General features: G+C 53.5%; 1 protein-coding gene across 1 annotated transcript in view; it reads right to left on the bottom strand.

Annotated features, from left to right (window-relative positions):
* LOC137372612 (mitochondrial adenyl nucleotide antiporter SLC25A24-A-like) overlaps positions 1-16526 on the bottom strand; it is a 137616-nt gene that overhangs the window by 69677 nt on the left and 51413 nt on the right. Inside the window, 1 exon segment of the mRNA XM_068036547.1 lies at positions 7156-7314. Coding sequence (XP_067892648.1) covers positions 7156-7314 — 159 coding nt within the window.

Genomic DNA, 16526 nt, shown 5'->3' on the forward strand with positions numbered 1-16526 from the left:
GAGTTGGGCAGAGAAATGGCAGATGGAGTTCAATCAGGGCAAATGCGAGGTGATGCATTTTGGAAGATCCAATTCAAGAGTGAACTATACAGTAAATGGAAAAGTCCTGGGGAAAATTGATGTCCAGAGAGATTTGGGTGTTCAGGTCCACTGTTCCCTGAAGGTGGCAACGCAGGTAAATGGAGTGGTCAAGAAGGCATACGGCATGCTTTCCTTCATCGGACGGGGCATTGAGTACAAGAGTTGGCAGGTCATGTTACAGTTGTATAGGACTTTGGTTCGGCCACATTTGGAATACTGCGTACAGTTCTGGTCGCCACATTATCAAAAGGATGTGGATGCTTTGGAGAGGGTGCAGAGGAGGTTCACCAGGATGTTGCCTGGTATGGAGGGCGCTAGCTATGAAGAGAGGTTGAGTAGATTAGGATTATTTTCATTAGAAAGATGGAGGTTGAGGGGGGACCTGATTGAGGTGTACAAAATCATGAGAGGTATAGACAGGGTGGATAGCAAGAGGCTTTTTCCCAGAGTGGGGGTTTCAATTACTAGAGGACACGAGTTCAAAGTGAAAGGGGAAATGTTTAGGGGGGATATGCGTGGAAAGTTCTTTACGCAGAGGGTGGTGGGCACCTGGAACGCATTGCCAGCGGAGGTGGTAGATGCGGGCACGATGGAGTCTTTTAAGATGTATCCAGACAGATACATGAATGGGCAGGAAGAAAAGAGATACAGAACCTTAGAAAATAGGCGACATGTTTAGAGAGAGGATCTGGATCGGCGCAGGCTTGGAGGGCCGAAGGGCCTGTTCCTGTGCTGTAATTATCTTTGTTTTGTTCTACCCCAGCTGTGGCTAACTAGCGTTTTATACAGCTCCATCATAACCTCCCTGCTCTTACATTCTATGCCTCGGCTAATAAAGGCAAGTATCCCATATGCCTTTCTTACCACCTTATCTAACTGTGCTGCTGCCTTCAGTGATCTATGGACAAGTACACCAAGGTCCCTCTGACCTTCTGTACTTCCTCGGGTCCTACCATCCATTGTATATTCCCTTGCCTTGTTAGTCCTCCCAAAATGCATCATCTCATAATCTTAAGGATTAAATTCCATCTGCCACTGCTCTGCCATCTTACCAGCCCATCTATATCGTCCTGTAATCTAAGGCTTTCCTCCTCACTATTTACAACATGACCAATTTTCGTGCCGTATGCGAACTTACTTATCATACCTCCGATATTCACGTCTAAATCATTAATGTACACTACAATCAGCAAGGGTCCCAGCACCGATCCCTGCGATACACCACTGGTCACAGGCTTCCAATCGCAAAAACAACCCTCGACCATCACCCTCTGCCTACTGCCACCGAGCCAATTTTGGATCCAATTTGCCAAATTGCCCTGGATCCCATGGGCTCTTACCTTCTTGACCAATCTCCCATGCGAGACCATATCAAAAGCCTTACTGAAGTCCATGTAGACTACATCAACTGCTTTACCCTCATCGACATATCCAGTCACCAACTCAAAAAATTCAGTCAAATTTGTTAGACATGATCTCCCCCTGACAAAACCACGCTGATGATCCTTGATTAATCCTTGCCTCTCCAAATGGAGATTAATCCTGTCTCTCAGAATTTTTTCCAATAGTTTCTTTACCACTGATGTTAGACTCACTGGCCTGTAATTACCTGGTTTATCCCTGCTACCCTTCGTGAACAATGATACCACATTCGCTGTCCTCCAATCCTCTGGTACCTCTCCTGTGGCCAGACAGGATTTGAAAATTTGTGTCAGAGCCCCTGGAATCTCATCCCTTGCCTCACATAACCACCTGGGATACAGCTCATCTGGGCCTGGGAGTTTATCCACTTTTAAGCCCACTAAAACCGCTAATATCTCCTCCTTTTCAGTGTTAATTTGTTCAAGTATATCACTGATCTCTACACCTACATCATCCTTCTCCAATAGTGAACACAGATGAGAAGTAATCATTTAAAACCTCACCTATGTTCTCCAGCTCCACACACAGATTGCCACTTTGGTCCCTAATGGGCCCTTCTCTTTCCCTGGTTATCCTCTTGCCTTTAATATACTTATAAAATGCCTTGGGATTTTCCTTTATCTTGCCTGCCAGCGTTTTTCATGCCACCCCCCCACTTCGCTCTCCTAATTAATTTTTTAAGTACCCCCCCCTACACTTCCTATACTCCGCTAGGGCCTCCACTGTTTTCAGCCCTCTGAATCTGCTTTCTTTTGTTTCCTTATCCAGTCCTCTATATCCCTTGACATCCAGGGTTCCCTGGACTTGTTGGTCCTACCCTTCACCTTTACAGGAATACGGCACTGCAGCCTCACAGCTCCAGTAACCCGGGTTCAGTTCTGGGTTCTGCCGGTGCGGAGTTTGCAAGTTCTCCCTGTGACGGCGTGGGTTTCAGCCGGGTGCTCCGGTTTCCTCCCACAGCCAAAGACCTGCAGGTTGATAGGTAAATTGGCCATTTTAAATTGCCCCTCGTGTAGGTAGGTGGTAGGAGAATTGAGGGAAGGTGGGGATGTGGTAGGAAACATGGGATTAATGTAGGATTAGTATAAATGGGTGGTTGATGGTCGGCACAGACTCGGTGGGCCGAAGGGCCTGTTTCAGTGCTGTATCTCTCTATGACTCTATGTTGGCACTGAACTCTCACAATTTCCTTTTTGAATATCTCCCACTGGTCTGATGTAGACTTTCTTACAAGTAGCTGCTCCCAGTCCACTTCGGCCAGATCCTGTTTTATCATATTGAAATCGGCATTCCCCCAATTCAGTACCTTTATTTCTGGTCCCATCTTTGTCCTTTTCCATAACTCCCTTAAATCTTACAGAGTTATGGTCACTATCCCCGAAATGCTCCCCCACCGACACGTCTACCACTTGTCCGGTTTCATTCCCTAAGATTAGGTCCAGTACTGCCCCTTCTCTTGTTGGGCTTCCTACGTGCTGGCTTAAAACCCTCTCCTGGATGCACTTTAAGAATTCTGCCTCCTTTAAGCCTTTTGCACGAAGACTATCCCAGTTAATATTGGAGAAGTTAAAATCCCCTACTATTATTACCCTACTATTTTTACACCTCTCTGAGATTTGCCTACATATCTGCTCCTCTATCTCTCCCTGACTGTTTGGAGGCCTGTAGTACACTCCCAGAAAAGTGATTGCCCCCTTATTGTTTTTAAGTTCTACCCATATGGCCTCATTTGAGGCACCTTCTGAGATATCATCCCTCCTTACTGCAGTAATTGATTCCTCGATCAATAGTGCAATGCCACCTCCTCTTTTACACCCCACCCCCACCTTGTCACGCCTGAAGATTCTAAACCCTTGAATACTGATCTGCCAGTCCTGCCCTTCCTTCAAACATGTCGCTGTGATAGCAATGATATCATATTTCCATGTGTTAATCAACGCCCTCAATTCATCTGCGTTCCTTGCAAGATTCCTTCCATTAAAATAAATGCAATCCAGCCTTGTATCATTCACTTATGCCTTAACAGGTCTATATTTGCTCTGCCTTCAAGACTGACTTAGTTTCTCTTCTATATGTGGCTGTGCATCACCCCCTCCTGTACTTTCATTTTTTTCATTTTAGAGATACAGCACTGAAACAGGCCCTTCAGCCCAAGTCTGTGCCGACCATCAACCACCCATTTATACTAATCCTACATGAATCCCATATTCCTACCACATCCCCTCAATTCCCTTACCACCTACCTACACTAGGGGCAATTTATAATGGCCAATTTACCTATCAACCTGCAAGTCTTTGGCTGTGGGAGGAAACCGGAGCACCCGGCGGAAACCCACGCGGTCACAGGGAGAACTTGCAAACTCCACACAGGCAGTACCCAGAATCTAACCCGGGTCGCTGGAGCTGTGAGGCTGCGGTGCTAACCACTGCGCCACTGTGCCACCCCCAAATTACGTTACTTGTCTAAAATGTGGCCTCATCATTCTTCATATTTAGTTTGCAAAACTTCCACTCTGTATCACACACCCCTGCCAAATTAGTTTAAACCTTGCTCCAACAGTACTATGACATTGCGTATTAACCCTGCTTCATTACACACTACTAGATCTAAGACAGCTTTATCTCTAGTTGGCTCCACAACATATTGCTCCAAGAAATTGTCCTGAAAACATTCTACAAATTCCGCTTCTACACCACTTCTGCCAATTTCATTGTCCCAGCCTGAACAGAGCTGGGACTGAGTTCCTTCTGGGATGTTTAGCTTGTGCTGTTGGGGAGAGTTTAAACTAGTTTGGTAGGGAGATGGGGACCTGAGGCCAATTTTACCAAACTGAGGAGTGATTTAGCGAAAGTGGACTGGAAACAGCTACTTGAAGGCAAATCAGTGTCAGAACAGTGGGAGGCTTTCAAAGGGGAGACCCAAGGGTTCAGGGTAAAATGTTCCCACAAAGAAAAAGGGTGAGGCGGCCAAATCTAGAGCCCCATGGATGTCAAGGAGCCTATAGGGTAAGATCAGGCAGAAAAGGAAAGCTTATGTTCGACACTGAGAACTCAATACTACAGAAAGCCGAGAGGAGTATAGAAAGGGGAGGGGTGAAATCAAACAGGAAACTAGGAAAGCAAAGAGAGAATGAAAGAATATTGGCAAGCAAAATCAAGGTGAACCCAAAGAAGTTTTATCAATACATTAAGAGTAAGAGGATAACTAAGGAGATATCAGAAACTGGCTAGCTGAAAGAAGACAGAGGGTGGTGGTTGATGGCAAATGTTCATCCTGGAGTTTAGTTACTAGTGGTGTACCGCAAGGATCTGTTTTGGGGCCACTGCTGTTTGTCATTTTTATAAATGACCTGGAAGAGGGTGTAGAAGGGTGGGTTAGTAAATTTGCGGATGACACGAAGGTCGGTGGAGTTGTGGATAGTGCCGAGGGATGTTGTAGGGTACAGAGGGACATAGATAGGCCGCAGAGCTGGGCTGAGAGATGGCAAATGGAGTTTAATGCGGAAAAGTGTGAGGTGATTCACTTTGGAAGGAGTAACAGGAATGCAGAGTACTGGGCTAATGGGAAGATTCTTGGTAGTGTAGATGAACAGAGAGATCTTGGTGTCCAGGTGCATAAATCCCTGAAGGTTGCTACCCAGGTTAATAGGGCTGTTAAGAAGGCATATGGTGTGTTAGCTTTTATTAGTAGGGGGATCGAGTTTCGGAGCCACGAGGTCATGCTGCAGCTGTACAAAACTCTGGTGAGACCGCACCTGGAGTATTGCGTGCAGTTCTGGTCACCGCATTATAGGAAGGATGTGGAAGCTATGGAAAGGGTGCAGAGGAGATTTACTAGGATGTTGCCTGGTATGGAGGGAAGGTCTTACGAGGAAAGGCTGAGGGACTTGAGGTTGTTTTCGTTGGAGAGAAGGAGGAGGAGAGGTGACTTAATAGAGACATATAAGATAATCAGAGGGTTAGATAGGGTGGATAGTGAGCGTCTTTTTCCTCGGATGGTGATGGCAAACACGAGGGGACATAGCTTCAAGTTGAGGGGTGATAGATATAGGACAGATGTGAGAGGTAGTTTCTTTACTCAGAGAGTAGTAAGGGCGTGGAATGCCCTGCCTGCAGCAGTAGTAGATTCGCCAACTTTAAGGGCATTTAAGTGGTCATTGGATAGACATATGGATGAAAATGGAATAGTGTAGGTCAGATGGTTTCACAGGTCGGCGCAACATCGAGGACCGAAGGGCCTGTACTGCGCTGTAATGTTCTAATTCTAATTCTAAAGATACATGAGGGTAGTGCAGTTGATGTGGTCTGCATGGATTTTAGCAAGGCTTTTGACAAGATCCCACATGGCAGACTGTTTAAAAAAAATAAAATCCCATGGGATCCAGGGAAATGCAGCAAGGTGGATACAAAATTGGCTCAGTGGCAGGAAACAAAGGGTAATTGTTGAAGGCTGTTTTAGTGACTGGAGGGCTATTTCCAGTGGCATTCTGCAGGGCTCAGTACTGGGCCCCTGCTTTTTGTGGTGTATATTAACGAATTGGTCGTAAATGTAGGGGCATGATCAAGAAGTTCTCAGATGACACGAGGATTGGCCGTGTGGTAGATAGCGAAGAGGATAGCTGTACGCTGCAGCAAGATATTCATAGTTTGGTCACATGGGCAGAAAAGTGGCAAATAGAATTCAACTTGGAGCATGTGAGCTGATGCATTTGGGGAGGTCAAATAAAACAAAGGAATACATGATTAATGGGAAAATACTGAGAAATGTAGAGGAAGTGAGGGACCTTCGAGTGAATGCCCATAAATCCTGAAGCTAGCAGGACAAGTTGATAAGGTGGTTAAGAAGGCATATGGAATCCTTTCCTTTATTAGTCGAGGTATAGAATAAAGAGCAGAGAGGTTATGCTGGAACTGTATAACTCATTGGTTAGACCACAACTTGAGTACTGTGTGCAGTTCTGGTCACCTCATTACAGAAGGGATCTAATGCACTAGAGAGAGAGTACAGAGGAAATTTACGAGGATATTGCCAGGACTGGATAAATGCAGCTATGAGGAAAGATTGGATAGGCTGGGGTTGTTCTCCTTGGAACAGAGAAGGCTGAGGGGAGATCTGATTGAAATGTACAAAATTTTGAGGGGCCTGGATAGAGCGGAGGTGAAGGGTCTATTCACCTTAGCAGAATGGTCAGCGACGAGGCAGCATAGATTTAAAGTGATTGGTAGAAAAATTAGAGCGGAGATAAGGAAAATGTTTTCCATCCATAGGGTGGTGGGGGTCTGGAACTCGTTACCTGAAAGGGTAGTTGAGGCAGACACCCTCAACTCATTCAAAAGTCTGGATATGCACCTCAAGTGCTGTAAGCTGCAGGGCTACGGACCAAATGCTGGAAGGTGGGATTAGAATAGGTGGATTATTTTTCAGCCAGCACAGACACGATGGGCCAAGTGGCCTCTTTCTGTGCCTTAAACCTTCTATGTTTCTATTCTATGATTCTATATGAAGATTAATGTCCCCCACAATTATTACATTGCCTTTGTTACAAGTTCCAATAATTTCTTGTTTAATGCTCTCTCCAATGGTAAAGCTATTGTTAGGAGGCCTGTAAACTACTGAAGCACAGGAGACACTGACTGTATTTCAGGATGTACCTGCATTAGGACTTTAAGCCGATCCAGGGGAGCAGTGCCAGTACGGGACACTGCACCAGCCATTGCCCCAGAGAGCAGCTGCTTCCACCACATGCCCGACTTCTTCTCCTCTTCTGTGAACTCATCAGGAATGGTCAAACTGTCCCCAATGTCCAAAACCTGCAGGCGGAAAGTGCAGCACTTTTATTAAGTATTGTAGGATAGCTACAGATGGATAAATTCACTGCTTTTACAAAGGATTATAAATTCACGATGTCTAATTGTGGCAGTCGCTTCACAGAGAGCTGGTGCTGTTGCCTGGTGCTGACCCCACTACGAACTGTTGACTCTGCTCATGCCTTTCCCCTGGTGCTAACCCCATTCTGATTTGCTGATCTTTCTCCTGCCATTCCCTTGGTGACCCCATTCTGACCCGTTGACCCCGTTCCGACTTGCTAAACCTGCCCTGGCCACACTTGCGCCATTACCAGTGCTGACCACTCTTAACTATTGATACCTCCTTTCTGTCCACACGTCCTGCACCCTCCCCTCATGACTCCCCCATATTCTCCCATCTCCCGCACCCTAACCTCCACACACTCTCCCCTCCCCCAGAGGGCTGTGGATGCTGAGGTTAATTGGAGCTCCCAAGGCTTATATAGAAGGCTGTTTATTGGGTAAATGCTCTGACAGACGGTAAGACACGCTGCGAGGGACCCGGGTCCGGATCGCTCTGCGAGGGATCCGTGTCTGGGAAACGCTGCGAGAGATTCGTGTCCGGGACACGCTGCGAGGGATCCGTGCCCGGGACAGGGTGGGACGGATCCGTGTCCAGGACATGCTGTGAGAGATCAGTGTCCGGGAAACACTGCAAGGGATCCGTGTCTGGGACATGCTGCGAGGGATCCGGGTCCAGGACACGCTTCGAGAGATCCGTGTCTGGGTCACGCTGCAAGGGATCTGTGTCCGGGTCACGCTGCGAGGGATCCGGGTCCGGGTCACGCTTCGAGGGATCCGGGTCCGGGACACGCTTCGAGGGATCCGGGTCCGGGACACGCTTCGAGGGATCCGTGTCTGGGACCTGCAGCAAGGGATCCGTGTCCGGGTCACTCTGCGAGGAATCCAGGTCATGCTGCGAGGGACCCGGGTCTGGGACACACTTTGAGGGATCCGTGTCCGGGTCACGCTGCAAGGGATCCGTGTCCCGGTCACGCTGCAAGGGATCCGTGTCCCGGTCACGCTGCAAGGGATCCGTGTCTGGGAGACACTGTGAGGGATCCGTATCCAGTGTCGGGGACAAGCTGCGAGGGATCTGTGTGGGGGACAAGCTGCGAGGGATCAGTGTTGGGGACAAGCTGCGAGGGATCAGTGTTGGGAACAAGCTGCGAGGGATCTGTGTTAGGGACAAGCTGCGAGGGACCCGTGTCGGCGACAAGCTGCGAGGATCTGTGTTGGGGACAAGCTGCGAGGATCTGTGTTGGGGACAAGCTGCGAGGATCCGTGTTGGGGACAAGCTGCGAGGATCTGTGTCGGGAACAAGCTGCGAGGGATCTGTGTCGGGGACAAGCTGCGAGGGATCTGTGTCGGGGACAAGTTGCGAGGATCTGTGTCGGGGACAAGCTGCGAGGGATCAGTGTTGGGGACAAGCTGCGAGGGATCAGTGTCAGAGACAAGCTGCGAGAGATTCGTGTCCGGGACACGCTGCGAGGGATCCGTGCCCGGGACAGGGTGGGACGGATCCGTGTCCAGGACATGCTGTGAGAGATCAGTGTCCGGGAAACACTGCAAGGGATCCGTGTCTGGGACATGATGCGAGGGATCCGGGTCCAGGACACGCTTCGAGAGATCCGTGTCTGGGTCACGCTGCGAGGGATCTGTGTCCGGGTCACGCTGCGAGGGATCCGGGTCCGGGTCACGCTGCGAGGGATCCGGGTCCGGGTCACGCTTCGAGGGATCCGGGTCCGGGTCACGCTTCGAGGGATCCGGGTCCGGGACACGCTTCGAGGGATCCGGGTCCGGGACACGCTTCGAGGGATCCGGGTCCGGGACACGCTTCGAGGGATCCGGGTCCGGGACACGCTTCGAGGGATCCGGGTCCGGGACACGCTTCGAGGGATCCGGGTCCGGGACACGCTTCGAGGGATCCGGGTCCGGGACACGCTTCGAGGGATCCGGGTCCGGGACACGCTTCGAGGGATCCGTGTCTGGGACCTGCAGCAAGGGATCCGTGTCCGGGTCACTCTGCGAGGAATCCAGGTCACGCTGCGAGGGACCCGGGTCTGGGACACACTTTGAGGGATCCGTGTCCGGGTCACGCTGCAAGGGATCCGTGTCCGGGTCACGCTGCAAGGGATCCGTGTCCGGGTCACGCTGCAAGGGATCCGTGTCCCGGTCACGCTGCAAGGGATCCGTGTCCCGGTCACGCTGCAAGGGATCCATGTCTGGGAGACACTGTGAGGGATCCGTATCCAGTGTCGGGGACAAGCTGCGAGGGATCTGTGTGGGGGACAAGCTGCGAGGATCTGTGTCGGGAACAAGCTGCGAGGATCCGTGTTGGGGACAAGCTGCGAGGGATCCGTGTTGGGGACAAGCTGCGAGGATCTGTGTTGGGGACAAGCTGCGAGGATCTGTGTCGGGAACAAGCTGCGAGGATCTGTGTTGGGGACAAGCTGCGAGGGATCCGTGTTGGGGACAAGTTGCGAGGACCTGTGTCGGGGACAAGCTGCGAGGGATCCGTGTAGGGGACAAGCTGCGAGGGATCCGTGTTGGGGACAAGCTGCGAGGATCTGTGTTGGGGACAAGCTGCGAGGATCTGTGTTGGGGACAAGCTGCGAGGATCTGTGTTGGGAACAAGCTGCGAGGGATCTGTGTCGGGGACAAGCTGCGAGGGATCTGTGTCGGGAACAAGCTGCGAGGGATCAGTGTTGGGGACAAGCTGCGAGGGATCAGTGTCGGGGACAAGCTGCGAGGGATCAGTGTCGGAGACAAGCTGCGAGGGATCAGTGTCGGGGACAAGCTGCGAGGGATCAGTATCGGGGACAAGCTGCGAGGGATCAGTGTCGGGAACAAGCTGTGAGGGACCAGTATTGGGGACAAGCTGTGAGCGATCAGTGTCAGGGACAAGCTGCGAGGATCTGTGTCGGGGACAAGCTGCGAGGATCTGTATTGGGAACAAGCTGCGAGGATCTGTGTTGGGGACAAGCTGTGAGCGATCAGTGTCGGGGACAAGCTGTGAGCGATCTGTGTCGGGGACAAGCTGTGAGCGATCTGTGTCGGGGACAAGCTGCGAGGGATCAGTGTCAGGGACAAGCTGCGAGGGATCAGTGTCAGGGACAAGCTGTAAGGGATCAGTGTCGGGGACAAGCATCGAGGATCTGTATTGGGAACAAGCTGCGAGGATCAGTGTCGGGAACAAGGTGCGAGGATCTGTATTGGGAACAAGCTGCAAGGATCTGTGTCGGGGACAAGCTGTGAGGGATCAGTATTGGGGACAAGCTGTGAGGGATCAGTATTGGGGACAAGCTGTGAGGGATCAGTATTGGGGACAAGCTGCGAGGGATCAGTGTCAGGGACAAGCTGCGAGGGATCAGTGTCGGGGACAAGCAGCGAGGGTCTGTGTCGGGGACAAGCTGCGAGGATCTGTGTCGGGGACAAGCTGCGAGGGATCAGTGTCAGGGACAAGCTGCGAGGGATCTGTGTCGGGGACAAGCTGCGAGGGATCTGTGTCGGGGACAAGCTGCGAGGGATCTGTGTTGGGGACAAGCTGCGAGGGATCAGTGTTGGGGACAAGCTGCGAGGGATCAGTGTTGGGAACAAGCTGCGAGGGATCTGTGTTAGGGACAAGCTGCGAGGGACCCGTGTCGGCGACAAGCTGCGAGGATCTGTGTTGGGGACAAGCTGCGAGGATCTGTGTTGGGGACAAGCTGCGAGGACCTGTGTTGGGGACAAGCTGCGAGGACCTGTGTTGGGGACAAGCTGCGAGGACCTGTGTCGGGGACAAGCTGCGAGGGATCAGTGTCGGGGACAAGTTGCGAGGGATCAGTATCGGGGACAAGCTGCGAGGGAAGTGTCTGGGACAAGCTGCGAGGGATCTGTGTCGGGGACATGCTGCGAGGGATCCGTGTCGGGGACAAGCTGCGAGGGATCCGTGTCGGGGACAAGCTGTGAGGGATCAGTATTGGGGACAAGCTGCGAGGGATCAGTGTCAGGGACAAGCTGCGAGGGATCAGTGTCGGGGACAAGCAGCGAGGGTCTGTGTCGGGGACAAGCTGCGAGGATCTGTGTCGGGGACAAGCTGCGAGGGATCAGTGTCAGGGACAAGCTGCGAGGGATCTGTGTCGGGGACAAGCTGCGAGGGATCTGTGTCGGGTACAAGCTGCGAGGGATCTGTGTTGGGGACAAGCTGCGATGATCTGTGTTGGGGACAAGCTGCGAGGACCTGTGTTGGGGACAAGCTGCGAGGACCTGTGTTGGGGACAAGCTGCGAGGGATCAGTGTCGGGGACAAGCTGCGAGGATCTGTGTTGGGGACAAGCTGCGAGGTCCTGTGTTGGGGACAAGCTGCGAGGGATCAGTGTCGGTGACAAGCTGCGAGGATCTGTGTTGGGGACAAGCTGCGAGGATCTGTGTTGGGGACAAGCTGCGAGGACCTGTGTTGGGGACAAGCTGCGAGGACCTGTGTTGGGGACAAGCTGCGAGGACCTGTGTTGGGGAGAAGCTGCGAGGACCTGTGTTGGGGACAAGCTGCGAGGGATCAGTGTCGGGGACAAGCTGCGAGGGATCAGTGTCGGGGACAAGTTGCGAGGGATCAGTATCGGGGACAAGCTGCGAGGGTCTGTGTCTGGGACAAGCTGCGAGGGATCCGTGTCGGGGACAAGCTACGAGGGATCCGTGTCGGGGACAAGCTACGAGGGATCCGTGTCGGGGACCAGCTGTGAGGGATCAGTATTGGGGACAAGCTGCGAGGATTTGTGTTGGGGTCAAGCTGCGAGGATCTGTGTCAGGGACAAGCTGCGAGGATCTGTGTTGGGGACAAGCTGTGAGCGATCAGTATTGGGGACAAGCAGTGAGCGATCAGTGTCGGGGACAAGCTGCGAGGATCTGTATTGGGATAAAGCTGTCAGGGATCAGTATTGGGGACAAGCTGTGAGCGATCAGTGTCGGGGACAAGCTGCGAGGATCTGTATTGGGAACAAACTGCGAGGATCTGTGTTGGGGACAAGCTGTGAGCAATCAGTGTCAGGGACAAGCTGTGAGAGAACAGTGTCGGGGACAAGCTGTGAGCGATCAGTGTCGGGGACAAGCTGGGAGGATCTGTGTTGGGGACAAGCTGCGAGGATCTGTGGCGGGGACAAGCTGCGAGGATCTGTGTCGGGGACAAGCTGCGAGGATCTGTGTTGGGGACAAGCTGTGAGCGATCAGTGTCGGGGACAAGCTGCGAGGATCTGTATTGGGAACAAGCTGCGAGGAACTGTGTTGGGGACAAGCTGCGAGGATCTGTGTTGGGGACAAGCTGCGAGGATCTGTGTCGGGGACAAGCTGCAAGGGAGCAGTGTCAGGGACAAGCTGCGAGGGATCAGTGTCAGGGACAAGCTGCGAGGGATCCGTGTCGGGGACAAGCTGCGAGGGATCCGTGTCGGGAACAAGTTGCGAGGATCTGTGTCGGGGACAAGCTGTAAGGGATCTGTGTTGGGGACAAGCTGCGAGGATCTGTGTTGGGGACAAGCTGCGAGGATCTGTGTTAGGGACAAGCTGCGAGGGAAGTGTGTCGAGGACAAGCTGCGAGGGATACGTGTCGGGAACAAGTTGCGAGGATCTGTGTCGGGGACAAGCTGCGAGGATCAGTGTTAGGGACAAGCTGTGAGGGACCCGTGTCGGCGACAAGCTGCGAGGATCTGTGTTGGGGACAAGCTGCGAGGGATCCGTGTCGGGAACAAGTTGCGAGGATCTGTGTCGGGGACAAGCTGCGAGGAGTCAGTGTCGGGGACAAGCTGCGAGGGATCAGTATTGGGGACAAGCTGCGAGGGATCAGTGTCAGGGACCAGCTGCGAGGATCTGTGTCGGGGACAAGCTGCGAGGGATCAGTGTCGGGGACAAGCTGCGAGGATCAGTGTCGGAGACAAGCTCCGTGGGATCAGTGTCAGAAACAAGCTCCGTGGCATCAGTGTCGGAAACAAGTTCCGTGGCATCAGTGTCGGAGACAAGCTGCGAGGGTCTGTGTCAGGGACAAGCTGCGAGGGTCTGTGTCAGGGACAAGCTGCGAGGATCTGTGTCGGGGACAAGCTGCGAGGGTCTGTGTCGGGGCCAAGCTGCGAGGATCTGTGTCGGGGACAAGCTGCGAGGGATCTGTGTCGGGGACGAGCTGCGAGGATCTGTGTCGGGGACAAGCTGCGAGGATCTGTGTCGGGGACAAGCTGCGAGGATCTGTGTCGGGGACAAGCTGTGAGGGATCTGTGTCGGGGACAAGCTGCGAGGGAAGTGTGTCGGGGACAAGCTGCGAGGGATCCGTGTCGGGGACATGCTGCGAGGGATCCGTGTCGGGGACAAGCTGCGAGGGATCCGTGTCGGGGACAAGCTGTGAGGGATCAGTATTGGGGACAAGCTGCGAGGATTTGTGTTGGGGTCAAGCTGCGAGGATCTGTGTTGGGGACAAGCTGTGATGATCTGTGTTGGGGACAAGCTGCGAGGACCTGTGTTGGGGACAAGCTGCGAGGGATCAGTGTCGGGGACAAGCTGCGAGGATCTGTGTTGGGGACAAGCTGCGAGGACCTGTGTTGGGGACAAGCTGCGAGGGATCAGTTTCGGCGACAAGCTGCGAGGATCTGTGTTGGGGACAAGCTGCGAGGATCTGTGTTGGGGACAAGCTGCGAGGATCTGTGTCGGGGACAAGCTGTGAGGGATCAGTATTGGGGACAAGCTGTGAGCGATCAGTGTCGGGAACAAGCTGTGAGGATCTGTATTGGGAACAAGCTGCGAGGAACTGTGTTGGGGACAAGCTGCGAGGATCTGTGTTGGGGACAAGCTGCGAGGATCTGTGTCGGGGACAAGCTGCGAGGGAGCAGTGTCAGGGACAAGCTGCGAGGGATCAGTGTCAGGGACAAGCTGCGAGGGATCCGTGTCGGGGACAAGCTGCGAGGGATCCGTGTCGGGAACAAGTTGCGAGGATCTGTGTCGGGGACAAGCTGTAAGGGATCTGTGTTGGGGACAAGCTGCGAGGATCTGTGTTGGGGACAAGCTGCGAGGATCTGTGTTGGGGACAAGCTGCGAGGATCTGTGTTGGGGACAAGCTGCGAGGATCTGTGTTGGGGACAAGCTGCGAGGATCTGTGTTGGGGACAAGCTGCGAGGATCTGTGTTCGGGACAAGCTGCGAGGGAAGTGTGTCGAGGACAAGCTGCGAGGGATACGTGTCGGGAACAAGTTGCGAGGATCTGTGTCGGGGACAAGCTGCGAGGATCAGTGTTAGGGACAAGCTGCGAGGGACCCGTGTCGGCGACAAGCTGCGAGGATCTGTGTTGGGGACAAGCTGCGAGGGATCCGTGTCGGGAACAAGTTGCGAGGATCTGTGTCGGGGACAAGCTGCGAGGAGTCAGTGTCGGGGACAAGCTGCGAGGGATCAGTATCGGGGACAAGCTGCGAGGGATCAGTGTCGGGGACAAGCTGCGAGGATCTGTGTCGGGGACAAGCTGCGAGGGATCAGTGTCGGGGACAAGCTGCGAGGATCAGTGTCGGAGACAAGCTCCGTGGGATCAGTGTCGGAAACAAGCTCCGTGGCATCAGTGTCGGGGACAAGCTGCGAGGGTCTGTGTCGGGGACAAGCTGCGAGGGTCTGTGTCGGGGACAAGCTGCGAGGATCTGTGTCGGGGACAAGCTGCGAGGGATCTGTGTCGGGGACAAGCTGCGAGGATCTGTGTCGGGGACAAGCTGCGAGGATCTGTGTCGGGGACAAGCTGCGAGGATCTGTGTCGGGGACAAGCTGTGAGGGATCTGTGTTGGGGACAAGCTGCGAGGGAAGTGTGTCGGGGACAAGCTGCGAGGGATCCGTGTCGGGGACATGCTGCGAGGGATCCGTGTCGGGGACAAGCTGCGAGGGATCCGTGTCGGGGACAAGCTGTGAGGGATCAGTATTGGGGACAAGCTGCGAGGATTTGTGTTGGGGTCAAGCTGCGAGGATCTGTGTTGGGGACAAGCTGCGATGATCTGTGTTGGGGACAAGCTGCGAGGACCTGTGTTGGGGACAAGCTGCGAGGGGTCAGTGTCGGGGACAAGCTGCGAGGATCTGTGTTGGGGACAAGCTGCGAGGACCTGTGTTGGGGACAAGCTGCGAGGGATCAGTTTCGGCGACAAGCTGCGAGGATCTGTGTTGGGGACAAGCTGCGAGGATCTGTGTTGGGGACAAGCTGCGAGGATCTGTGTCGGGGACAAGCTGTGAGGGATCAGTATTGGGGACAAGCTGTGAGCGATCAGTGTCGGGAACAAGCTGTGAGGATCTGTATTGGGAACAAGCTGCGAGGAACTGTGTTGGGGACAAGCTGCGAGGATCTGTGTTGGGGACAAGCTGCGAGGATCTGTGTCGGGGACAAGCTGCGAGGGAGCAGTGTCAGGGACAAGCTGCGAGGGATCAGTGTCAGGGACAAGCTGCGAGGGATCCGTGTCGGGGACAAGCTGCGAGGGATCCGTGTCGGGAACAAGTTGCGAGGATCTGTGTCGGGGACAAGCTGTAAGGGATCTGTGTTGGGGACAAGCTGCGAGGATCTGTGTTGGGGACAAGCTGCGAGGATCTGTGTTGGGGACAAGCTGCGAGGATCTGTGTTAGGGACAAGCTGCGAGGGAAGTGTGTCGAGGACAAGCTGCGAGGGATACGTGTCGGGAATAAGTTGCGAGGATCTGTGTCGGGGACAAGCTGCGAGGATCAGTGTTAGGGACAAGCTGCGAGGGACCCGTGTCGGCGACAAGCTGCGAGGATCTGTGTTCGGGACAAGCTGCGAGGGAAGTGTGTCGAGGACAAGCTGCGAGGGATACGTGTCGGGAACAAGTTGCGAGGATCTGTGTCGGGGACAAGCTGCGAGGATCAGTGTTAGGGACAAGCTGCGAGGGACCCGTGTCGGCGACAAGCTGCGAGGATCTGTGTTGGGGACAAGCTGCGAGGGATCCGTGTCGGGGACAAGCTGTGAGGGATCAGTATTGGGGACAAGCTGCGAGGATTTGTGTTGGGGTCAAGCTGCGAGGATCTGTGTTGGGGACAAGCTGTGATGATCTGTGTTGGGGACAAGCTGCGAGGACCTGTGTTGGGGACAAGCTGCGAGGGATCAGTGTCGGGGACAAGCTGCGAGGGATCAGTGTCGGGGACAAGCTGCGAGGATCTGTGTTGGGGACAAGCTGCGAGGACCTGTGTT

This window comes from Heterodontus francisci, chromosome 8 (genome assembly GCF_036365525.1).
Source record: "Heterodontus francisci isolate sHetFra1 chromosome 8, sHetFra1.hap1, whole genome shotgun sequence".
Lineage (NCBI taxonomy): Eukaryota > Metazoa > Chordata > Chondrichthyes > Heterodontiformes > Heterodontidae > Heterodontus > Heterodontus francisci.